General features: G+C 39.0%; 2 protein-coding genes across 7 annotated transcripts; one reads left to right on the top strand and one right to left on the bottom strand.

The window, feature by feature from the left end:
• Positions 1-150: 150 nt before the first annotated feature.
• fam151a (family with sequence similarity 151 member A) lies at positions 151-15,587 on the bottom strand. 3 transcript variants are annotated; one of them, XM_042427647.1, is made up of 14 exons: positions 15,571-15,587; positions 11,926-12,117; positions 11,530-11,693; positions 9,207-9,356; positions 8,909-9,058; positions 8,646-8,808; positions 8,228-8,285; positions 7,082-7,171; positions 5,936-6,012; positions 5,348-5,484; positions 4,370-4,540; positions 3,534-3,640; positions 2,771-2,950; positions 151-1,820 (listed from the first exon to the last, which is right to left on the bottom strand). In XM_042427647.1, the coding sequence occupies exons 2-14, from the start codon at positions 11,994-11,996 to the stop codon at positions 1,509-1,511; spliced, it is 1,830 nt and encodes a 609-aa protein (XP_042283581.1). In that variant the 5' UTR covers positions 11,997-12,117; positions 15,571-15,587; the 3' UTR covers positions 151-1,508. The 3 variants fall into 3 exon arrangements, with proteins under 3 accessions (XP_042283581.1, XP_042283580.1, XP_042283582.1); XM_042427646.1 differs by lacking the exon at positions 15,571-15,587 and having other exon boundaries at positions 11,926-13,545; XM_042427648.1 differs by lacking the exon at positions 15,571-15,587 and having other exon boundaries at positions 11,867-11,982.
• LOC121908009 (dynein axonemal intermediate chain 4-like) lies at positions 13,779-25,253 on the top strand. 4 transcript variants are annotated; one of them, XM_042427645.1, is made up of 17 exons: positions 13,782-15,245; positions 15,337-15,505; positions 16,306-16,469; positions 17,279-17,385; positions 17,673-17,829; positions 18,079-18,218; positions 18,785-18,949; positions 19,250-19,435; positions 19,636-19,790; positions 20,897-20,977; positions 21,091-21,245; positions 21,365-21,525; positions 21,649-21,773; positions 22,002-22,100; positions 23,567-23,793; positions 23,890-24,043; positions 24,245-25,253. In XM_042427645.1, the coding sequence occupies exons 1-17, from the start codon at positions 15,187-15,189 to the stop codon at positions 24,293-24,295; spliced, it is 2,355 nt and encodes a 784-aa protein (XP_042283579.1). In that variant the 5' UTR covers positions 13,782-15,186; the 3' UTR covers positions 24,296-25,253. The 4 variants fall into 4 exon arrangements, 1 of the variants encoding a protein (XP_042283579.1); XR_006099156.1 differs by lacking the exons at positions 23,890-24,043; positions 24,245-25,253 and adding an exon at positions 22,454-22,627 and having other exon boundaries at positions 13,779-15,245; positions 23,567-23,652; XR_006099155.1 differs by lacking the exons at positions 23,890-24,043; positions 24,245-25,253 and adding an exon at positions 22,427-22,627 and having other exon boundaries at positions 13,780-15,245; positions 23,567-23,652.
• Positions 25,254-25,290: the final 37 nt, after the last annotated feature.

Raw genomic sequence — 25,290 nt, 5'->3', positions numbered from 1 at the left:
GTATAAGTTATGTAGTACTTCTGCGCAGGATTTGTGACACCGCAAATAGTTTTTAAGCTAATTGTGGTCCAGTATGCAATTTATACAAGTGTGATGTGGAAACTTGAAGCCTCCAGTGCACAAACACTGAGAATGGACCTTACAGTGAAGTAGGAGACAGAAGGAGGAGATGTAATTTTAAGGATTTTAAACTTGGTAATTGAACTTTTTGTGTAAAAAACAAACCAGGTACATGTTGTTATTCAAAGCATAGCAAAGCAGTATTTTTATATATCTCAGAACATACCTGGAGGGGGTCTTTAATCTAACCAAGTGTGAGCTTTACAGGGAATGTGGGGTTCTTTTTGAAAAACACTAATAGCATGAAGTGGTGTAAGACTTGTCTCTATTTGCTCACTGCAGTTTGTGCAAGATGACATCTTTCTTTTGATAAAAACATTAAACATTGCTTTAAACTAAAATGTTTTTAACAGAAAATGTTTGCTCACAACTGAATATGATTACACGACTACATTATGGCACTTTATCTTGGAGACAGTTTGAAGGTAACATATTACTTTCTAAAAAACTGCCGTGATAAAGAAGTGATAATTGAATTGGTGAAGTAAAACTAAAAATTGGCCAGAGGGTTGGGTGAAAGTAAATGTCTTATGTTCTGAGATGTGTGTGGCACTATCATATAGTTTTTCAATGGGTCAGCATGTTAAAACCCTGGTGAGATTTTATTATACACCAAAGTTATTGCAGTTCATCCTGTGAGGATCATGAATGTCTGTACCAAAATTCGATGCAATCCACCCAAAAGCCGTTGAGATATTTCACTCTGAAACAAAAGCGTCAACATGCTGGTGGCACTAGAGAAGTCAGGGGATCACCACAGTCATTAGGACATATTGTGTGGGAAGTATTAATGTCTGTATCAAATTTTGTGCCAATCAATCAAGTAGATGTCAAGATATTTTACTCTGGACCAACCAACTAACTGATAGTCACACTATTAGCTAAAACAATTTATAGGCTAATATATTTAGCAAGGCAGCTTCTAATTTGGCAGTCAAAGAGTCATGACATGTAGACATGTACTGGAAGAAGGGTGTTTTATTGATGAACATATTCTGCAACAGTGTTTTTTCTCCTACAGAGTCAGGTGTGGATAAACCCCCAGTTCACTGGCATTCAGAGAACCAGGGTTATAAATGTTAATAAATGTTACCCTGCCTTTTATTTAATTTAACCAACCACCACTATAGAAGTCACTCAGAAGTATAGTAGTGTCTTGCAAATCAGGCACTCTTTATTGCATTGTTTACAATATATTTTACTCCGTATCAGCCGATAATATTAGCCCTTCAGTATATCTGTCAGGCTGTAAAAATGAATGATGTGCAATGTTATTGCAGTACCGCTGATATATTTCTATTCACATTAATTGTGAATAGAAATACATCAAATAACTGTTTGACACTTTTTGAGTATTTTTAGTCTAGGTAGCTCATATCCATCTTCAGTTATGATTTGTTAGATATCACATATAGGTTTTTGTTTACTCTTTCTTTTTGCTGCATCATAAGAGCTTTCAAGTGTGACAAAGCTTCAGCACTGCTCCCCACGTCCTCCTCCACTATGATGTCATATCTGTCCATCATGTCCATCAGAGAGTAAAGCTCCTCCTCTCCTTTTGGCAGTGCTGCTGTGTTCAGATGTAGAGCCACCCTCTGAGACAAGCCCAACACTGTCTCTGGGACCAGAGGGGGCCAGCTCTGCTCTGTCAGGACAAGGGTGACGTAAGGGAAAAAACTCTCTACTGTGGACACAAACCTCTGAAAGAGAGAGAGGAGGAGGTTACAACAGAGGATTTACACTATGTAGATGACAACACATAAAAAGACAAATTCAAGAATAATTAATGAAATGTATCAGGGATCACAGCTTTGTAAAGATAATACTTCTATAATACTTCTCAGACCTAAATGTTGACCTATCAGAAGATGATTGGCATTCTACAGTATGTGTGTAACTCCACACCCAACAGCAGTGTTGGAGATCGTGTGGGCACAAAAATGCTAATCATTCTCACATTTTCTGGTCATGTGAGAAGATATCTATATTTTGGGAAAGCACATAATGAATTAACCTCACACACAGTATGTATAGATGGGTGCTGAAGCCTCAAAGGAAGACAACTAACTAGGTATAGCAACCAAAAGTTAATTGTGCTCTGCTGATCAAGTGTACGAGTGCCCATATTGAAAGCCTGTAGACTAGCTTGTGGTCAGTGGAGTAGTAGTAGTAAACAGTTAGTTTAGGTGGGCTACACCTTCTTGTTCACTTGAATGAGAAAGTGTATACGTATGCAGACGTCATGTTAACTGTGATGGATCACACAATTCAAACAAATTTTAAGAGTCTGCTTTTATATTTTCGCATAATATGGAAATGAGTGAAAACCATTGGCTGCCTGGCAGATGAAAAACATTCATAACTGTAAAACAAAACAAATTTCTAGCTGTTATGTAAGTATGTATGATTTATTGTGAAGATTCTGTTAATACTTATTTCTAATGTGCAACCAGGGAAACCTTACCAGTGTTGTGTCACAGGATTTTAATTAAACCTGTCAAACACTTCTTAAGAAGTTGCTAACACAGCTTTTACACTGTTAAATTAACATATTTCTGGTATAAAAACAGTAGAAATTGAATCCCGGTTATTGTATCAGAAGCCATACAGGTGAAAGCAAGTCTGTCAGGCAGGGAGGTACTGTACATACATCTGTGTTGTTACCACTCTGTAAACCCTCCATGCTGATCCAGACCGGCCTGTAGAGCTTCTCACTGCTGTACGCTGAGTGCAGCAGTTGGAGAGAAGCTTCCAGAAGCTGCTGAGTCTTGACCCGCAGGTAAAGACCCCAGGGGGCGTCAGCTGTCTGCTCAAGCAGCTGCAGGACATCCTGCACACACATAACCATACATAAGGCCTTATTAAGCCTTATGTTCACTTTTAGGGTTGAAGTCAGAAACCTTTTAAGAGATCAACATAAAAATATAAGAGCTGCACAAAACTACTAATAACATGATAGACTTGTAAAGCCAGACACTAGGTAAGTTTTTGCTTTGAGATTCAAATCCGGAAAACATCCATTGTGAATCAATTGAGCTCAAACAGACATGTGGACCAATAATTGTATTACAGGGAGTGTTCAGATAATAATGTCACTTGCCGCCTCTAAAATCTCCCAAACCTCATGAACCGATATTTAAACAATGAGGTGTAGATATAAAACAAAGTATTATTTTAGCAGCTTTGTGGCCCATTTCTTTCCTCAGATGGGTTAAGAAACAGATTTGCAGTTTGACATTTCCAGAACAGCCACCATATTTTAAATCTAAAGCACAGACTAGTGACAGCCCAGAGTGGGGAGCTCCACAATCAGCTGTAGGAAGCGATCATGATGTCATTTTTTATGGAAAGTAAAAAAAGTGTTTGCTCTGCCAGTAACAACCTTCTTTGATATACTATATGTATTGATATACCTGCAGTGTGAGGAGCTCTGAGCTCTTCCCTGAACCTTCCACCAGAGGGACTCCAGGTCGGTCAGTGTCAGATCCCACCCGAAGCACCAACATACCACCCGCACCATCTGCACAGGCATGTTGGTTATGAACATGACAGTAAAGATGAACCGGATTAATGCTTTGTAGCTGTCACAGTGATGGAGTGTGTTCAAAACACCAACAGTGTCCACAGGTTTACACTATCATGACGTCCTCACTGAACACATTAAAGCAGTGAAGAAAGACCACAGTGCAAGCTATACAGCAAACTATACACTTCAGTCAGTGTCAACCTCATTATAAAAAGTAGCTGCACTGTGACCATAGTATAACTCATGAGAATTTATTTATTTATTTTAAATCGATGGAAATCTTATTACTGTGATCGTGGTTAATAAATATTCAGTGTCTTTTCAGTGACTACCAAGCAAAAAAAAACAAAAAAAATTTTTGGACTTATTTTGCATTTTTAAAGCCACTGTGTAGATTTGTTTGTGCAGTGCTGTGTGTCACAGTGTCGTTCTATATTCTGCCACTAGATGGCACTAAAGTGACAAATTTGTAAAATCCTACACACAATGACTTTGATGTGTAGAGCTACTGCTGATGGAGAAAATACTGTGATGATGCAGTTCAGCTTTGCAAGACAGCATAATGTTAATAATTCAATAATTCAATAATAATTGAGTACAGACAACAATGAAACTGAATGACTGTCTGTATGTCTGAAGAAAAACTATTAGTGACAGCTTTATGGTGTATAAACAAGGGGTTCCAGGAAATGTGTGGAGAAGCTGTTTTTGATATCTTAATACCTGAAAGTTGAGCCAGTAGAGAGGCCTGATCAGTGACAGTAAACCAGTGGACTTCCAGGCTGTCATGTTGTGTGACCGCAGATGGGAAGTTAGAGTCTGGGTGGTGGGTGTGATAGAGGAAGTCCATCAGGTCTCCTCCAGGATAGAATCTCCTCAGACGGCCCTGCTGTCCTGTAAACATGATCAATACATAAGTAAATGGACATACAGTACACAGCAACTAGTCATCTGTAACCTTTGTCATCTGTATGAAAATATGAAAATTGTTTTTCGCTTTTGACTAGTGTATCACCAACATGGCAGCTAATGATGATGTTGTAGATGATATATTCTTTATGAACAATGACATGTAGTAAAATCTTAAAACTGTAAATCTTTATAATATTACATTCAGAAATTACATTTCCTGTGAGTCTAGCCAGTGACACCCTGTCAAGGCCTTGTGAGAGCTTTTCTCGTTGTTAAAATTTCAAGACATTCCCACAATTTTCATTCACAATTTGACTGACTATCACAGCAGTGTTGGGTCATTCAGTGGTGCCTTTTATTGATTATTTTAACTACATTTTTTAGTGTCAGCCATGTATTCTGTTTTTATCTTAGCTCAAATATAGTTTTAATATTTTTAATAAACCTTTTTCCAGCAGGTATTCAGTAACTCCAATACTAAATCATGAATTATTTTTACATTTTCCATTTTTGACACTTTGTATCTTATACATAACCAAAAAGTTAAAGATAAAAAAAACGTATCATATATTTTTTAAAATGTATTATTTGTTAATTTCTATATTTATTATTAAGAATGTAGATGAGACAAAGCAAAACGGCCTACACAAGATATATTTTTAATCTTGGTTTGGATGTTTTCAGTTTCTTACATGCTGCTCTACACATTAAACTCCACTTTCGTTCTAAACTGGGTGACTGGTATCTTCATGACTTGATGTTTGCATGTTTTGCCCAGTTCTTCCTTACTTGCAATCTCTTTAAATTCTGAAAGCGTTGGTTCATATATATCATAGTAGACTCTGGCAGGGTGGGTGTTGTCACGGATGAACAGCAGGTCGCTGATGTTTGGGTGATCTGGACCCTGCCACAATGTCAGACTGAACCTGGAAACAAAATCACAACACCAAAACAGACTCAGTGTCCCAAAGTGCCATATCCAGTGGATTATTACTGGAAATGAACACAAAAAAATGAACAAAATCACAGTCACATACTGTAAATGAATTGAGTTTTCTATGGTTTGAGACCAGCTGATGCTCTTTTCTGAGATTGCTCAGAAACTTGTGAACCAGAGAATTTTTCCCTGGAAAAAACTATACCAGACTGTATGTGTTAGTGTTTAGAACATTAAATATGAGAGCTTTAATGAGCTGATATGTGCTTTAATCAAGTGGAGACAGAGCAAATAGCAAACAGCAAATTATGCTGTGCATGGAAATGCTGTGAATGATCACTTTAAGGCCTGTTTATAGATAGAGTAAGGAGTGGGTCATTTTCATAAATAAATGATTGTATTTTCGGTCATTGCCACAATACAGATGGAAACTGTGTTACCGTGGTGACTGGCTGAGGAGCCAGCTGATGTGCTGCCAGCCCCTGCGAACCAGCAGGGCTTGGACTGGGAATGTCACCTGAAGAGACAAATCAATGTTAATGGAATATATTAATGGAACTGCACCACACAATATAAACTGAAATAAAGATGACGGCCTTCAAGGCAAGGTAATATGCATTGCAATTTGGCCCCTATCATTTCAGTTTGTATTGTGTTTAAGTGGTGCATAACAGTCATTAATCAAACTGCTACAAACTAATTGCCACATGGTGCCTCCCCTGAGGGTCTGGGCTTCTAAGACAGCTGCCCAATTGATAATCCAGCCTTGTCTCATGCAGAGGATTGCCAGGGAAATTTAAAAAATACTTAATGACACACATAGAAATATAAGTAGCATCAGCCAGTGTCTACAAAGTAAATTCATGATTTTTTAAGTTTCCTGGTTAAAAATAAGTTTTTAGCAACAGGGGCTGCACATAAGTAGGTAGACAACAGAGTTCCTCTTCCAGTGTTATGAAAGGTGACTTCTGCCTGTATCACACTACCTGTTTGACGCTACTGAAGAGGATAATGATTGCTTTAAGTGATTTTTTCCTCAGACATTTATCCCTTTAAGTATCTGTCACTGTAGCGTCCTCCTTCTGTTTCCTGTTGTAAACATATTCATCAGATTTCCTGCTACAGTGTATCTGGTAGATCATGACACAAAATGCAGCACAGATGTCATTAGAGGTTTCCAGTCTTTGTGTTGATAGTCTTATTTGTTCATGGTAATATATCAAACTTCACTTCAAAGTTCTTCAATATATCAAACATCTGTCATTTTAGCTGTGACACTTTAGTCAGTTTTACAAATGACCCTGTTCTGCTGGACTATAGCGTCTCCACAGTAGGGATATGATTTTGTAGATATTGCAGTTACTTGTGAGAGAGTAGTTCAAACAAATACTTGAATGAACTGTGTTAACAAATTGTTAGTGATAGAGCTAGTAGCCACCACATCAAGCTTCCAGCAGGACAGTTTGAATGAATCCTGCTGTACCACTTTCTGATCTGACCGGCATCATTTTCAAGCTGTTTGATAGTTAATAATACTGGATTATCTTCTCTCCTACTGATGTTTTGGCATGTTTTTTGATGCTTACCTTTTGGGAGACATCTTTGATCATGTCATACATGTCCTCCATCATGGCCCTGGTGTAGGTTGCAATTAAAATCGGAGGAACATAGGCTACCTGTCAGAAACAGTGTAGCATAAGCTGTACAGTACAATCATTCAGACAAAAAGCCACAATAGCAGCAATATGAGGCTGATTATTATGCACTAGAAAAGAACAATTGCTGGAAAAATGAAGGGATGACTTTGCTATTCATAGGCCCTTAAGTTACCACTAGTGAGGCATTAAAATGTAAATCTTGGACTTAAAAGGGAAGACCATGTTGTTAACTATTTCAAAGTGATTTGTCCTCTAGTGAGCATTAAAGTTCACTGGGTGATGCTAGATGGACTGACCAAAATATACAGGCTTCATTCTTATGGTTTTTCTCAGCAAATTACATTACATGATTTAGCCACCAGTGGTGGGGATGAATCTTACTGACATTGGTTATCTTCTGACTTTTTTCTTGCACAAACATGTCATTGACATTTTGAGGTTTTTAGCGAATATCTTGACAACTATTGGGTTGCCATGACATTTGGTACAGATATCTATGGTGGCCAAAGGATAAATTCTAATAACTTTGGTGATCCCTTTACTTTTCATCTAGTGCCATCATCTGGTCAAAATTGCAATTTGTCCAGTAATTTGATTCATCACCAAATACATGCAGAACTACATTCTTGTCAGTCTTAGCTGCTTTGTGTTTAGTGCTAATTAGTAAATGTTAGCATGCTAACGCGCTAAACTAAGATGGTTAACATGGCAAAAATTGTACCTACTAAACATCAGCATGTTAGCATTGTCATTGTGAGAATATTAGCATGCTCATTTTAACATTTAGCTCAAAGCACTGCTCCAAGCAAGCAGAGCAGCTAATATGGCAGTGGACTCATAAACTTGTTTCGGACCAATTCAGGCAAAAAACATTTCTTATCCAGAGTAAATGAATGTAGCACTCAGGACCTCACTATTTCTAAATACTAGCTACATATCTGTCTTTGGCCTTAGCTTTGGACCAAGGTGTTGCATCCATATATCAACTGACCAGCTGACTGACATTACCATCACTACACCCTGTTATACAAGTACTACACTGTGATTCCTAATCAGGCTGTGAACATGTAATACCATCCATCCAGGAGACAAAGTCACATCTGGAAACTTCTCCTGAATCAACTGCAGAAATCTGGAAAAGGAGGAAGGAGGGAAAGAGAGTAGAGGAATGTACAGTCTGTTATTATGGAGCCGTGAGTTAATGAAACTATAATGTTGTTTGTCCTGTATAGATACGTACATTACAATTCACTAACATTTCTTTAAATTCTACATTTTTTCTTATATCCTATTATTTGCTGCTGCATTTTCCAGACCTCCCAATGTAAATTATCAGTGTATCTCCTGACCTAAATCTAATGTAAATCCATCTTTGTTGAGGGAGTGTTTCTGATTTGATTTTTCTGATCAATAATTCACTTAATACATGCATAATGCAAGCTTGAGAAGGCACTGATGGACAAATAAATACATAAAAATCAGGCTTTCTTACCTGGTTCCATTGACTGGAGGCACGAAAGCTGGTACGTTGGGACCTCGGAGGATGTCTGCATTAAGCCAGACAGGCCTGTTTATCCCTCTACTACTGTTCTTTTGACTAAGCAGGTCCAATGACAAACCCACTGATGCCAGAGACTTAAAATCCAACTTAATGCCTGCAGAAAGATGTAGAGATTTCTTTATTCTAATCTGTGAATCTAAAGTCAAATTGAATGGTCAGTTATGTTCTACTACAGTTCAGTCAAAGCCCAGAACCTTTTCTAGAGGCCAGCACTGCATCCAACCATTGGTCCAGAGTGTTGTCACTATAGACATTAGGAGGGTGGGCCATGATAGGGATTGGCTTCTCATTGGGTGTTCCATAACCTTCCAGAGTGACATCAGCCTCCAAGATCATGACATCACCTGAAGGGTCGGGAGAAGGATATGTTGTCATATTAACATCAGTAAGTTCATCCTCAGCACATCTGAGCTCCAAGGACAAACAACACCGTCAGTGAAGAATCATATTTTGTGTCTGTGTGTGTGTGTGTGTGTGTATTTGTGTGTTTACTTGCGAGAGCTTTGTTCATTTCCTCCTTGCCGTTGGCTCTGTGAAACCAGGTAGCCAACAGACCATCAGGCTTGCTGATGTCACCCGACTGCACCAGGAAGTCCAGCATGTCTCCACCAGTAGAAAATGAGGGGAGAGGAGTTGGAGAACCTGATTGGACAGCAAGACAAATGCAGGTACTTAAGGTCATTCACACATTATCAGATATACTTTTACATACATCACATTCTAATGTATTGTGGGCAATACAATGCATAGATCTAACGATCAATTTATTAGTCATTTATTAGATATGTTTCAAGTAATCCCCCTCCATTTTTCTTATTGTGTTAGATGTGCAATTATATTTTTTGTGAGATTTGTTCAAGATTTGTTCCCTTCACTTAGAAATGTGTTTTTCTTCTTGTTCTTTCAGTTGGATGTTTGAGCTTCACTGTACAGAATGATTTATGTGCAAAGTTTGACACTAGAAGGCTGTTTTCACATTCATCTGCTGTGGGAGGAAAGTTTCGCTGTGCACAGATCAGTGTGAATAAGAAAAAGTTAAAAAGAAAAGTTAAAATGAGTTGACACAAATGAGTTAACTTTTGGCAAGAATTAAAAAAAACCAATTTAAAACAATTTCAGATGGTGGATTTTAAAACTGTAATTAACAGGTACATTTCAGTCCTATTAAATTTTCTTACATACATACGTATTTACTGAGAACCACTTGAAATGACATATTCCTAAAACAAGAATCAACAGCAGAGTATAGTTTTCTTTCTGTCTGTCTCTATAGCCTTGTTAAAGATACACTTTTTGATGTTGTCAAGGTGCCCAACAGTGCCCAGAATCCTTAGATTTTCTCCCATCACACCACTGATGTGTTGAAACTTGACTGTGAACAGTGAGCTGGTATAATGTTATTCATTGAGCACAGACAGTGATGGATATTTATCATTGGGCTTTGCAACTAAACCAGCTAGTTTAGCTAGTTAGTTAGTTTCTTCTTGCTGGATTGAAGTGAGTGAGGCTCATGGAAAAAGTGATGTAACATACGTTAGCAACATTTGAATCAAAATGCGATGATAGTTGTGGGGTTGTTGCTTATGCAGCCAACCCACTGTCAATCAAATCTGATAAAGCCACACACACACAGTCCTGATGAAGCAGATCAAATGAATTCTGAGTGTTAAACTCATAATTAATAACACCTTAGGATATTTTTTTCCTGAACTTTCCTGACTTTAATTGTTCATGATCTAGTCATGAGTATTTAATGTTACAGAGAAATACTAAACTAAGTTTTCAGAGGCTTTAAAGGTACTGTGGCAAAGTGAAGTCCTGCTGTGCGCTACAGCAGGGCTGTTGCCTAGTGATGAATATATGAATATATGATGCATCATCACATTAAGATTAACAGTGTGTGTTACTGCGAGAACTTTGACCGCCCTACTCAAACACAGCTTTGGATAAATGCATCATAATGATCTTAAGTGATGTAAGACAGCAGCAGTTTTAGCCTATGTCCACTATGTTTCGATGCACTTTGTAAAGCCACAAATCTTGTATCATACTTCAGAGAAATCTCAGAAATTAGACTTAAGACTGGGTTTATTATATGATTTACCAAACCCAGACAGACATACAGACTGAACAACAACACCTTTTTACCTTTTTCCCCTCATCAAAAAGAATATAATAGTTATTATTCTGAGACAGACAGAGAATTTTGGCAATCTCAGATAAGGGAGTTGATGTTTCAGGTTTGTACAGACTGTTGATCCGTTCTCCTGCAGAGACTCAGCTCCAGTGAGAACAAAGACTCAGATTTATCACAGTGGGACAGAAAACAGAGGGAGTCAAAGTCATACGAATTCTCACTCCCTCTAAAACTGCCATGACTGTAACCAGTAATAGCAGCTTGAGCCTTTTTGGCTGTTAAGACAATGATAGGACTTTTTTCACACAAGATGTTTTGGCATGTGACAGTAGGAAAAGCAGTGAGACAAATAAAAAAATGATGGACTCATGGCTGAATTCCATTTAGCTGTTTCAGTTTCAGGGTCCTGCTATGTCATTAACATTATTTGTAACACCTGAGCTTTTCCTGCTATGACACGTTAAAATATCTGCTGTAAAAAGTAGATAGTTACTCATTTTTAAATATTTGTGGAACTTTGTACATGTTACTCTTCTTTTACTACTCCTGCTGGTCAGGTACACAGTATTGTTACCTTTATTCTATGTTTTAAAATAAGCTTTGGAAATGCTTTGTAGTGATATCTAGAAAATGTTTATGCAGTTTATATGTTTATAATGTTACATTAATATGAGGTACCTGACTTTTTGGTGAGCAATATGGCGGTGACGGTAATGATTATCAGCAGTCCGACAGCCACAGATATCCTTATCAGGTGTTGTTTTGTTAAACAGCCTAGATAAAGGTGTTGCTGTCTCTTCCTGCCTGAGTGGAAACCCTCTGGGTCAGGCTGCTGCTTGATCCTGTAGGAACACAGTCAAACATACGGTAGAACAACTGATCACTCATCAATCTGTGTAATTATATGAACAACAGTTATCATTTAAGAAGCGATATACTGTGGTATCTTTAGGTGGTATTATGCTCAAGGACACAACACACACCACCTTTTATGAAACGAATGTGAGGAGCTCACCTATCTTGCTTTGTATGTGCAGCTTGACAGATATTTCCATTCATGTGTTTGTCACTGACCTCTGTTGCCCTTCTTCTTCTGTGCCTTTCCCAGTCTCTTCCTCTCTCTGGCTTTCCTCTCTTTCCTCCATCCTCTTCCACCTGGTCTTTAAACCGTCCGCTGAGTTAAAAAACGTAGTCTTTGTAAAGAGCTCGACGTACAGAGACTGAGAGACAGATATGGACGTATCTCTCCATTTATATGAGCCGTATCTAAAGAGCAGAGATCACAGTGATTTCACTGATAAGGTGCACATGCTCTCTTCATACTCCACTCTTCCCTCAGAGCTCTGTTTTATGGTTAAAGGTGAACTTGGGAGAAACAGTGAGAGCAGTGTCCTTTAATAAACAAACGTGTTTAGTGAAGGGACAATAAGTATGTTTTTTCACTTATGGATCACATTAGAAGTCAGCAGTTGGGGCCCATCTAGGGTCAAAAGACAGATAGAGAGAAAAACTACAGTTCTGCTACACAAGTGATACACAAAAAATGTTTTCTCCTGATTTTTCCTCTAAACTTTAGGCAAGTTTGACCTGTAATCAGAAAATCACTTTCTTTTGTAAATGCATGAGGCAAACAGGTTAGGAAGCATAATTGGTCATGGGGGCCCAGTTTTCTCCTCTTCCGTTTTTCAGCTTTTTTTCAGAGATTCATGTTGCCTCTTACTTTCCATTATGCCTCATTCAGGGGCGGAGCTAGACTCTCAGAACAGAGGTGGTGAAGCATTCTCAAGGGGCCTTTCTAAAACAGTCATTTTAAATTCGCTACTGTAAAGTAGCTGATATATCCTATTAATTATCACAAATTGTTATTGAGCCATGCAAGCCTATGTCTCAGGTAACATACAGTGAAGCCACTTTGAGACAAGCTTGTTCTGAAGAACAAAAAGGAAAACAGATTGCCAGCCGCGGTCAAATGTTTCAGCACTGAGGGCAGCATGTGGTGCTTTACTACACCGACCGACGAACAGTTCAGCACCACCACCAATAGACAGCAACAAGCCAGGTGTTCTGTCTCCATATAATGTCTTTCTAACACGGGAATAACATAAACATAAAATAGACACAGCGGTCCCCAATACTACAAGGCCTATTCAAATACAAAGCAGACAGTCTACAACACCACAGGCAGTGACACAGACAGGTGCTGAGATGCGGTAAACATAGAGTTAAACAACAGATTAATCTAACATTATGACTGATTTCTTCTTAACGAACTTTTAAATGAATGAAGACTAATTATGGATGTTTCACTCGCCAGTTGTTGTCCTTGCTTGGATGCCTAGACTGCTGTAGTTTAGTGTAACGTTAGTCCATTTGTGTATTTCTCCGTCCTCCATGGAACAAAATAATCCGAACAGTTTAACAAACTTTTTAAAACTTCATCCTCCTCTCCTTCATGGTGGCAAACCTGCCAACCACTTAGTCCTTATTAGTGTTTATGTCCCACTCAACACACAGCAAAGTGAGGTTGGATAGTTTGGCCTCATCCACACACGAACGCAAATAACCCTTACTGAGCTTCAGAAGGCTGAAGCTTTGTCTGGCAAGTTTCATTCACCATAAACATAAAAAGACGCAAATATTTCTCATATTTTGGATAAAGTTTTCAGCGAAGTTAGTCATAAACGTTCAATCGCTGCTTCTGCGGTCTTTACTTCCCGCAGAGTTAACGAGCACAAATATGGACAGCGCCCCTCTGCCATTGCAATCCACACTGTGGTGGGAGGGGGGATTACACCCGTAGTGATAAGAACTACCATAGAGAATGAAGAGAAGAAGCTGAGAGAGTTAAATTCTCCTATTCCTGCTGCTCCCACGGGGTCGAGCACTAGTCCCCAGCGGGCCCCTCCTGAGCGTGGGCCCTTGGATGGCCGCCCCCTCTGCCCCCCACTTCAGGTAAGAGGCAGGTAGTGGGGGGAGGAGGGGAAGCATTGATATAAGATATCACACACACATACACACAAGTATCAAAGAGTTATCAGGTGAAATCCAAGGATGTAAATTTGGCTTATTTAAGGCTACGACAGGACAAACTTCAGTGTTCATTGATGTACATTCTTGTGTTTTCCTCATGAATTGATGTACTGATACTGAAAATGGGTAAAGTGCCCTATAGTTGTGATTAGATTTGGCCTAGTGCCAGTTTTACTGGTTTTGTTTGGCTAAGGACTAAATCAACACCAAGAAATAACAGACATAATATCAGCATCATCAATCCTCCACAAGCAATCATCAACACAGAATCGATACATACGTCATGTAACATAGAGACAACTCCCTTGTTGTGAATTTTAACATCAACAATAGAGTCAAACTGCATTTTGGGGAAGTTGAAAATTGTGTGAAATTTTTCTTGAAAATGGATGTAATCATGAATCTGAGAACATGAGATCTTTCGGATTACTTCTGGAACTACTTTGGACAGTTTAATTTTCATTTCCAGTCATCAGTCCATTATTTATTTACTGCAGCTGAGACACACATTAACTTCTCGAACCGAAATTATTTATTGCAATCCAAACACCACTTATCAGGATAGAAAACATTAATGTCGTATTATATCATATATATTCCTACAGCTGAGCAAAGTAAACACATGAGGCCATAATCATAAAATCATTAGTAGCCTACTAATCTTGGATCAGGTTACATGAAGACAATATAAATGTCACTTTGATTCAAGATATGCTATAAAACTTTATCACACGTTAAACTCTGTCACTTTCCTCCACACACATGAGGAAAGGCATTAAAACCAATGGTTGCACTGTGCTGTTTTAACAGTGCATGGTGCTGAAGTTAACTAACCTTCCAGAAAGGAAATTTTAATGTATGAACTCTAACACTGTTTTAATCCCTCAACTTTAGCCTTTTTGACCAACGGCTTTTCTTCACAAACACAAATATGGCAGTCTAACAGAAATGGTGTGTGGATGCCATTTTTTTCCCTTTTCTTCTTAAATGAATTAAAAGAATGGGTAATAATAATAGAGAAGGTTGGTTTGATTATGTCAGATTTATCACAGTTTAGTTTGAAATTGGCTTGCATCCATGATTCAATTTCAGTGAGGCGGTTGGTGGAGAGTGGAGAGCTGCAGTGGGAAAAAATAATAAATATATATAGGAGTGCATTTCCACTGTTGGTTAACGCCCCCCCAATGAAAAATCCTGCAATAACGGACCATAGTAACGGACCCATGGTTGGACCTTGCTGGTCGTTACACGTCAGTCCAGCAAGGGCGAGGAGCGTCACGTTGCTATGGCGACAATACTACAAAGATGTCTACAGCGGTGGCAAAAGAAGAAAGACAGAAGAGACGTACTCTGCTTCTGAAGCCGTAAGTTGACATTTTCACAGCAAGTCAACATGGTCAAAGAAACGGTAACCGTGCTAATTCTTGTGCTAATATTTATTTCGTTGTGTCCCAGTTCCTCTCGAACAATAAATACTTCAGTGTCGGCCATACATGGAGTCACCCAGAGTACAAGACTCTCGGCCAGCGCCGTTGCTTCCCCGAGCAGGAGAAGTTTCAGCCTCCTGGGAGGAAGCAAAGTCCTGGAGAAGAGCACCGTTCAAACCCCGAGACAAGCTGTTCGGGTAACTTACAGCAGGCTTAACAAATATTTGTATAAGTATTTATATTAGTCCTGTTCGCACTGTACCTTTAGCAGTGGTGGAAGAAGTATTCAGATCCTTTACTTAGGTAAAAGTACCAATACAGTATTGATGTAGTTAAAGTATGGCAGTAAAAGTAGTGGTTTGGTTCCTCTGACTGATATATTATTATATATGACATCATTAGATTATTAATACTGAAGCATCAGTGTTAGAGCAGCATGTTACTGTTGTAGCTGCTGGAGGTGGAGCTAGTTTCAACTACTCTATATACAGTTAGCTAGTTTAGTCCAATGGTTCCCAACCTAGGGGTCGGGGCTCCTCCAAAGGGTCACCAGATACATCTGAGGGGTTGTGAGATGATTAATGGGAGAGGAAAGAAGAACCTTAGAGGGAAAAATCACTATTTGGTGGAGCTGTTAACAACTCATAGACATGTGAAATGTGACCCCGACTACACACTGCTTTTTGTAAGACGTCCAAAGCCAAAAAGGTTGGAAACCACTAGTTTCATCTTTAACAATGTGTTGTATTATCCATTGTGTCAAATCTTCATCTGAAAAGTAACTAAAGCTGTCAAATAAATGTAGTGGAGGAGAAAATTCAATATTTCCCTCTGAAATGTAGTGGAGTGGAATTATAAAGTAGCATCAAATGGAAATACTCAAGCAAAGTACCTCAAAACTGTGCTTAAGTAAATGTATTTAGTTACTTTCCACCACTGGCGTTTAGCAGCAGTAACCTTGCAGCTAGCTAGTGGCAGCTAATTGTTCTTGCTGCAGGTGTTTGATGAAGAGGACAATGACGTCACTCCTCAGCCACTGTACCAGGCGGAGGCAGGAGCCCTGCAGGCCAAAGCCGGCAGGTTCTTTCTAGATGAGATCTCTGCTGGATCAACATCAGAGCAGACAACAACCAGTGGGAGCTTCAGTATGCCGTTCTCCAGGTACCTCAGCACATGCTGACACTCTACAGCAGCTGAGCTGATGGTCAAACGGCTGGAGATGATGTGAGATGGCAGGGTGTGGATCCAGCACCTCATTACTTAACACACAACATCACTTGAATTTAGGAAAATGGAAAAACACCAACAGCTGGTTTGTTGCACATATGATATACAGTCTAATTTAAAAATACAAATATAAAATAATAAGTAAATGAAATCACCTATTCTAGTTGAATGTATCATTTATTGATAAGATATGATGGTGGGCAGGAAAATAAAAATTTTATCGGTAATACTTTACCTACAGTTCCCTATTTAGCATTTATAAGCAGTATACAAACAGTTTAATAATAGTTTATAACACACTATAATGTAGTTGTTAGCAGATATGTGTTTATTAATGTATTTGTCAACAACTATAAATCCTTGTGTTAGCACCCATAAGTGGAGGCTGCTGTATTAATGAGAATATGGTAAAACACAGTTGATACAATATAAAATCTCTTCAGAGAAGTTACAATTGTTGACAAATAAAGTACATTAATAAACACTTAAAAATGTCCTTATGTAAGCCTACAACTTACTTTCTAGCGTGTTATTAACCATTTATTAATTGTTTATATACTAATAAATGCCAACTTAAAGTGTTAGTATTTTATCTTAATATGCTTAAATATGATTTGTAGACCTATGTTTTGTGAGGTATTGTATCATTTATAATAACTTTTTATTTCTTGTATAGGCCATTTGGGCAAATGTTGCCACACATTTTCACTGTGTAAAAATGTACTCTTTACGTTGTTTTCCAGGTCAATATTAGGTAGCAGCAGAATATCCAGCCAGTCTACCATAGAGTCAGTAAATGAGGAGATTGAGGATACGTTTTCCAAACGGGACATACCCATCAACTTCCCAGGTTCATTACAATACTATATGTTTTTTTATTCTTTCATTTTAAATATATAGGGCATCATTGGTGTTTGTTCTACTGTTTATTCCTTTTAATTACTATATTCATTGTTTTGATCTAATCTTCCCTGGATATACATGGCCACAAGTGAAAGTAAACTAAATGCAGCTAAATACAGTTACAAATAAATTTAATTATGATTTATTCACAGTTCTCTCTAACAGATAACTGTAACATATCTATTGTGGTAAGTGGTAAAAGTTTACTTTTGTGTCATGTTTGTTCCCTGCCAGATTTGCATCGGAAAAGAAACAGTGTGAAAGAACAGGTGACAGATAACATGTTAAAAGCGGTCATAGATGTCTACATCTCTGAGACAGACAGCATTTCACTGCTGGACATACCCAGCACCTTTGTGTCAGTGGATGCTTATAACGCAGAAGCTATCATGTGAGTGACGTCCTCTACTTCCTGGTTTTCTTAACTGTTTGACAAGATCTGAAATCTGTCAACTTTGAGTAGGGCTAATCCAAGATTTACCCTGGGAACGACTCACCACTCTGACATGTCTTGCTCTGTGGAACTGTCCTGGGACACGCATACTGTAAAATAGAAGTGAATTTATTTATCAATAACTGAAAAATGTATACGCTTTTTTGGTTGTAACAAGCTGTTGTCATCTTCCTCTTGTTTTTACAGAGAGCGAAACAATCAGTATGCCAAGGTTTGCAGGAACAGAATGGGCAATGATAAGTATACTGATCGAGCAATGCAGACATTGAATGCAGTGACTAAAAACAAACAAGTCCCGAGTGACAGCATGGTCATGGTGGATGCAGGTTAGGCTTAATTGCTCTCTTTGTTTAGTATTAAATTAAGTGATGATTTATACAAATCCATTAAAGTGGGTGACAGGTAGATAATCCTGCAAACACAGAGCAAGGTTGGCACTCATTTGGACTTGTGTTTTTGGCCACCTGATGAATTTAAAGGACGGGTTCACAGTTTTTCAAGTCAGGAGCCCAAATGAACAATGCTGTAATCTTGCTGTAATCATTCCTCCTGTTCATACTGACCATTAGAAGATCTGTTCATAATGCACTTACAATGTAAGTGATGGGGAACAAAATCCACAGTCCTCCTACTGTGCAAAAATGTAATTAAAAGTTTATGCAAAGCTATATATATATATATATATATATATATATATATATATATATATATATATATATATATATATGAAGCTTCAGCTGTCCAAATGAGTACTGACTTACTCATCTAAAAATGAGTACTGGGACTTACACATCTAAACAGTGGAGGACTTTGCTATCTAAATTGAACCAATCCTGTTCAGTGTTCAGTTTTTCAAAGTGGATGATCTTTTCAAATGTTTCCATGTCCACAGCCACCACTGTTACCACCTGGGACATGTATGATACTTCATGCAGCTCTGAGCAGGATAAAACAGTGTGTAGCCCTGAACCAGAGAAGGCTGAGTATCCAGAGGCTGTGATGGACACCAGCAGAGGTGCAGAGAGGAGCCTGTCAGTGGGCAGCACCACCAGCACAGGTAACAATGAAGCACACTGAGGGTGCGCTGCTTCAGTCTGGGTTTTGTTGTGTGTAATTCCAGTGCGAATAACCAAAAATACTCTTTTCTCTGTGGTGGACAATTCAACAATATGTAAATAAATGAACTGTATTTTCAAGCCTCTTTTTTTACAGTCACTGCGAGTGACTTTTCTGACACAACTAAGGTATAGAGAGAAGGGTTTGATGTGATTCAGATATCATTAGAAAACATTGGGATAGGTTTTCAATGATATTATTGATTAATGTGCATGTATTACTTTCTCATATTTTTCTTCAGGCAGTGCTGCAAGCTCACTGAAAGACATGGAAGTGTTTGGGAACAGTTTAAATGCTGAGACAGACCTGCAGCTCATCATGCACTCAGAGAAATTTCAGCATAGTCTATTAGTTATGGAGAGGAGCATCCTGGGAAACACCTTGCAACCCAAGCTGGCTGCTTACAGGCAGCTGCCTGTACTAGAAGGTAAAGTCAGTTCTTCACCCACATGCCGTGCATTGTTGCCGTGCACAAGTGATGATGCAGTTGAATCCAGATGCTGACTGGCCAGCACCTCCCAATGCATAAATATTACCTCCCAACCTAGTGCAAGGTCAGATCATTTGTCACAGTCTTATAAATTGTTACCTTTTGAATAAATAAGTATGTATGAATGTTTGTGTCAGATCCTGACAGTCCGATGAAGCCTGGGGCTGAGAGGTGTAGACAGGAGGATACAGAGAGCTCTCCGACTCCTGCCCTGGAGCGTCTCTGGACTTTCACCTGTGAGCTTAGCAAAGGACGCAGCGTCAGCAGCATGGCCTGGAACACAAAGAACCCGGTAACACAGACACACCTGCTGCTGTCTCCTGAATTACTGCCATTTTGTCTTTTTTACTTAGGCTTTATTTATTCAGGAAGTCTCATTGAGATGAAAATCTCTTTTGCAAGACAGACCTGAGAACAGACTATAACCTGGAGAAGGTCTGGTTTGTGGTAGGCCCAATGGCATACAAGATGGTATCATCTGTATACAAATGGACATTACAGTGCAAGTAAATATAATTTATGTAGAGTAAATAGCAGGGGGCTTAATACTGATCCTTGAGGGACACCTTTATCAACTATTAGGGGGATTGATTTAAAACCATCAGCAGAAACATTTTTAACTCTAACAGAGAAATATGATTTGAACCAGCTGTAAGCAGAAGCATCAAAACCCACAGAAAGCAGTTTATTTAACAAAATGTTGTAATCAACAGTATCAAAAGCCTTGGACAGATCTCCACAGAATGCATAGTGTTCCTTTTTATCAAGTGAGTCAATTATGTCATCCATAACAGCAGTTATAGCAGGTATGTACTGTGACCCGGTCACAGTAGTGGCTGAAGGACAAGTGAATAGAATAGAATAGAATAGACGTGAATAGAAGTTTCATTTGCAGTGCTCAAAGCATTTAAATATATCTGAAAAACTTATCTGTAATGTCTCTTTCCAGAAACAATGTCCCACTGTGCTAAATCATGCAGTCAGCAGTTTTCGCTGGAACTACTTTCCTTCAGAAAATAGTCCTTGTGAAAACAGCTGACAGTAACAAAGACATTGTTTGGAAAGATAGACTGCTGCTGATTTTTTTAAACATTGTTTATAATGCTTTGAGAAACATAGACGTAATTAAGTTCACCTCCAGAGAATTTCTCAAAATATGAACACATATAACACTATTAAATTAAAAAATGGAAATTATGGTGACACATGCATACAATATAAATAGTCTGATATACAACTAACAGAATTGCAAGGGTATTAACCCTGGCTGACACTTTTATTTCAACACAGTGAGCAACCATTTACTTTTTACGCTTCTATTACTTTAAGTTCTTACTAGTTTAAAAAGTTACAAACATGAAATGTTTGCACCTCAATGAAACGTCTCTTCTCTGCTAGGACCTCCTGGCTGTGGGCTATGGCGAGTCTGATTCACAGAAACCAGGACTGGTCTGCTGCTGGTCCCTCAAAAACCCCACGGTATGACCTTTATTCACTTTCCCAAACTTTTGGATGTCATCCTCCAGTGCCCCCTGCTACCTCATGCAAAATATTGAGTGAGCTTTTGTTTTTGTCATGTTCCCCCTCTGCAGTGGCCTGAGCGTGTCATCCACTGTGACAATACTGTGACTTCTCTGGATTTCTCAGCCAACAACCCAAGTCAGCTGGCTGTTGGGATGCAAGATGGCAGCATTGCTATCTACAGTGTGCAGAGTCAAGACAAGAACACACGTGTCATTAGCAGCCGGTGAGGACTGTGTGTGTGGACACAGAGGCTCCTACTGTATATCACTTACTGACAATCGAGCAGCTACTGATGCTACTCATGTTGTTGCTGTTTCTTTCTTTGTGTTTGGCTCTACACAGTGGGTGTCCCAACAAACACTTGGGTCCAGTGTGGCAGCTCAGGTGGACTCAACAAGAACTGAGCTTAACAGGAGATGAAAAGGTAGAAGCTCTCTTTTCTGTGGCTGCAGACGGCAGGATTAGCAAGTGGTTTGTCTGCAACAATGGCCTCGAATGCACAGGTACTGTGCTCTACATCAGGCAGTGGTTTTAACCATGTCATTTCTGTTTGAGACATGTGCTGATTAGGAAGTAGATGAAGAAATAAGCAGAATTTCCAACAACTTAAACATCTTTTGCCATAGACCTGATGAAGCTCAAGAGGATTCATAATACTAAGAAGAAGGCTGGAGGGACCAAAACAGAAAAGAATACAGAAAGCATTCTGTCAGCACTGACTCCTGGTCTGTGTTTTGACTTTCATCCAACAGTAAGTTGATGACATAAATGAGTTTACCATATGCTTGTTTTAGCTGAGCTTGATTCCTCATCCATTATTGTGGAAATACATATCTGTTGGAGGGTTGTGGTGGTGAAATTGCTCCGACATCCGACATTTTTTCCTCTTACCTGTGTTTCTCTGTATTTAACTTCATAAATTAGTGCATCATTGCTATCATGCATCACACTTCTCTTCTACATTTCTCTGTTTCTCCAGGACTCCAGTATCTATCTGGCTGGTACATGGGAAGGTCTCATCCACAAGTGCTCCTGTTACAACAGTCAGCAGTTTCTGGAGACTTACAGGAAACACTATGTAAGTCCTTTAGTATAAAACCTTCAACCATGATGAATGACTGGATATTCTATCATGTTAATTCTTTTGATACAGCTGCTTTAAAACACAGAAACCTGAGGTGTATTATTCCGTGTAGACTGCAGAAGCTCATATCTCATTTTCTACTTAGGTGATAAGATCTGATTAACAGGCAAGTGTAGAGTTTTTGACTAATGGCACTGTAAAGAAATGTTTTCATTAGTAGGTCCATGTATTGTTTGTATCACGTTTTATTAGCACATGCATAGGAATGCCATGAGCACATGATGTTATAATATACTGTACTTTATTTCTGTTGACAGCAGAACAGTACTTCATGGGTGTGTGTACAGGGCAAACAGGAGGAGGACCCAAATGCAGACACCAAGGCAGACAGGTTGAATGAGAAGGGGCTTTAATAATCAAAATCCATAATACAGTCCAAAGAAGCAAACAAGTCTGAAGGGGCAAGGCAGGCAGGTCACAAACTGACAGAAGGTGGAAACCACAGGTGAAGGCAGGAACAGGTAATACATACAGGGTGGCTGGAAAGCAAGTGTACACTGAAGCAACATTGACAATTTGGCAGGGAGTGAATGACAGAGGACTGGTATATATAGTACCGATGGGGTAATGAGCAGCAGGTGAAGATAATTGGGGAGTAGCAACAGCTGAGCAGGTGGGTGTGGGATAATGTGCTGATAATTTATTCAGATATTACTTCTATTTGGATAGACCTGAGAGACTAAACTGTCCACTACTGCCTGCCTGGCACCAAATGACAGACAGGCAAAGTTGGCAACTCGCTGGAGAATGTAGCGGCAAACTTAGCAGATAAAGAGCCAGATATTTTTCTCAGGAGTTGATGGAGAGGGAATCAGTGAATCATCATGTGACCAGTGACACAACTCTAAATGAATTTCAATGTTGTTCTGTCTGCTGGATGTGTAAATAAGTGAGTCTTTGCTAACATGTTAGCCACAACAACTTCATAAGGCTATGATATGTCAGGGTTGTGTTTTCAGCTTGCTCTGCTGCCCCCAAGTGGCCAAAAACAAGTTACTGAAGCTTTAAGAGTGAAGTGATGAGCTTTAATAAGTAGAAATAAGTGTAGAAGTCAGTAGAGCTTAGTCATTCCATATTTTCTATTATAAGTTGAAAATTCATCTCTTCACCAGTTACTTAATCCATCCATATCTTCTCCAGGAATCAAAATGCTTGTATTATGAAGTTTTTAAAAAATCCTCACTCCTCGCTCTAGGAATATTCATTTATGGCCTTGAGAGGGAAACTTATTCTGCTGTAGATTTCACTGTATGTTCTGCATTCAGTTTTTTACTCTTTCTTCTGCATGTAATTCTGTGACTACTTGTTGCTAATCTTGTTTTTTTTTTAAAGATCTGTGGGTCATTGTTAAGCACTCAGACAACCCCTAAGTAACATTCACGGATCTCGTTCCCTATCAGTGTCCTGTCAACTCCCTCGCATGGTGTCCACTCAGTCCTGATGTGTTCCTGAGCTGCTCCTCTGACTGGACCATTCAGCTGTGGAAGCAGGATCACTTTAGCCCCGTGTTAAGTCTCGTCTCCGCCCAGAGAGCCGTGTGTGACATCAAGTGGTCCCCAAAGTGGGCCACAGTATTCGGGGCTGTTAATGAGGGACAGCTGGAGATTTGGGATCTGAATTCAAGCATGTGAGTCAGACTGAGGAGAGAGACTTTTGTACTCACTTAGCTTCACCCTGTTTATCTCTTTGATGCATCCTGTATGTTCATACACGTCTCTTTCAGCCTAGACCCCATTATTGTGCAGCCTGCTACCCCCGGTGTGACGATGAAGTCCCTGCTGTTTGCCACACAGACAAACTGTGTCCTAGTAGGGGACAGTGATGGACAAGTGACCGTCTACCAGCTCAAGAACCTAAGTTTGGGAGAGAGCAGCCAGGTAAAACTGAGGAACAGGTGGCGAGTTGGACAAAAATACAACTGATGAGTTTTTATTAAACTCACTCCATTATCATCTCATGTAATATTTGCCCTTTATTGACAGAATATCATACTGTTGTGAGGCATTTAATATGCAGTTTAGAAGCTTCTTTCTTCAGTTAGCTTCTTACCTGATGGTTGACTCAGTGTTTTCTTTCAGGTGGATATTCTGGAAAGCATCATCTGCTCTGCAATATCCAGATTAACCTGATGCGCCAAATGGTTTGTTACACAAAACCATTTGAGAAGTTGTCCTTGGAAACTCTTCGGAAAAGGGCAGGCACTTTCAAAAAATACTTGGCAGGAGATTGGATGTACCATCTGTCTATCACGATTTTACCTTGTGAGGCAGCTGTATTGGCGAGATCACAAGATCACGCGAGAATCCTCATAGGACACTGATTTGTCTGATCTACAGGTGGTTCAGACACAAGCACATAACTTGAAGCCTGACAAGATGGATTCTCATGTGAAATATACAAATACACATAAACACACTGTGAAAAAGTTTTAGGTGCTTTAGATATTTAGATTCTTATCCATCATGTTTGTGATGATATATCCTAACTTCCTCTGCTTGTTCACATGGGAGCCAAAGCAGCACATACACATAATAATGTTGTTGAGATTGCATACAGGAACAGAACCCCTTATTGTCTTAACTTGAACACCCTTTAAATGTGTCTTGTGAGATTAAAATTGTAGTGAATAATGGGGGAGGGGGGAAATTTAAGGGTAAAACACCTTAATTTGATCGTTGACATAGCAAAATCAAGCCCCTACATTCATGAATACAGCATTTTAGGGTCTTTTCAGGGAATGTTTATCTACTACAAATATACATTTGACATTTAGTCTTGCATACCAGTTCAGTCTTTGTTTTTATGTTGACAAGTGTCACGGGGACAACACCAAAAACGTTCTGTTGTTTCATCCCTAAACTTCTTGTTGTCAAATACATCAATAATTTAACAGGAAGTCAAAAATGGCAGCCACTTCATGAATCGAGTTTTTTAATGACTTAACATTGTAACCTCAAGCTCCTGGATATGTTGTTTCTTTTGTAGGAAAAATGATTATAAGACCTTGAGTATGAAAGCAGAAACTGACGGCTATCACATGCGTCAATTCTACTGTTATGTGTGCTTAATAAAGGGTAATGTGAATCATTTTATCTTCATCAGCAGCCTTTATTCATTTTGAAAA

This window comes from Thunnus maccoyii, chromosome 12 (genome assembly GCF_910596095.1).
Source record: "Thunnus maccoyii chromosome 12, fThuMac1.1, whole genome shotgun sequence".
NCBI lineage: Eukaryota > Metazoa > Chordata > Actinopteri > Scombriformes > Scombridae > Thunnus > Thunnus maccoyii.
Note: the sequence above shows the minus strand (reverse complement) of the source record. Positions and strands in the feature narration are given on the sequence as shown.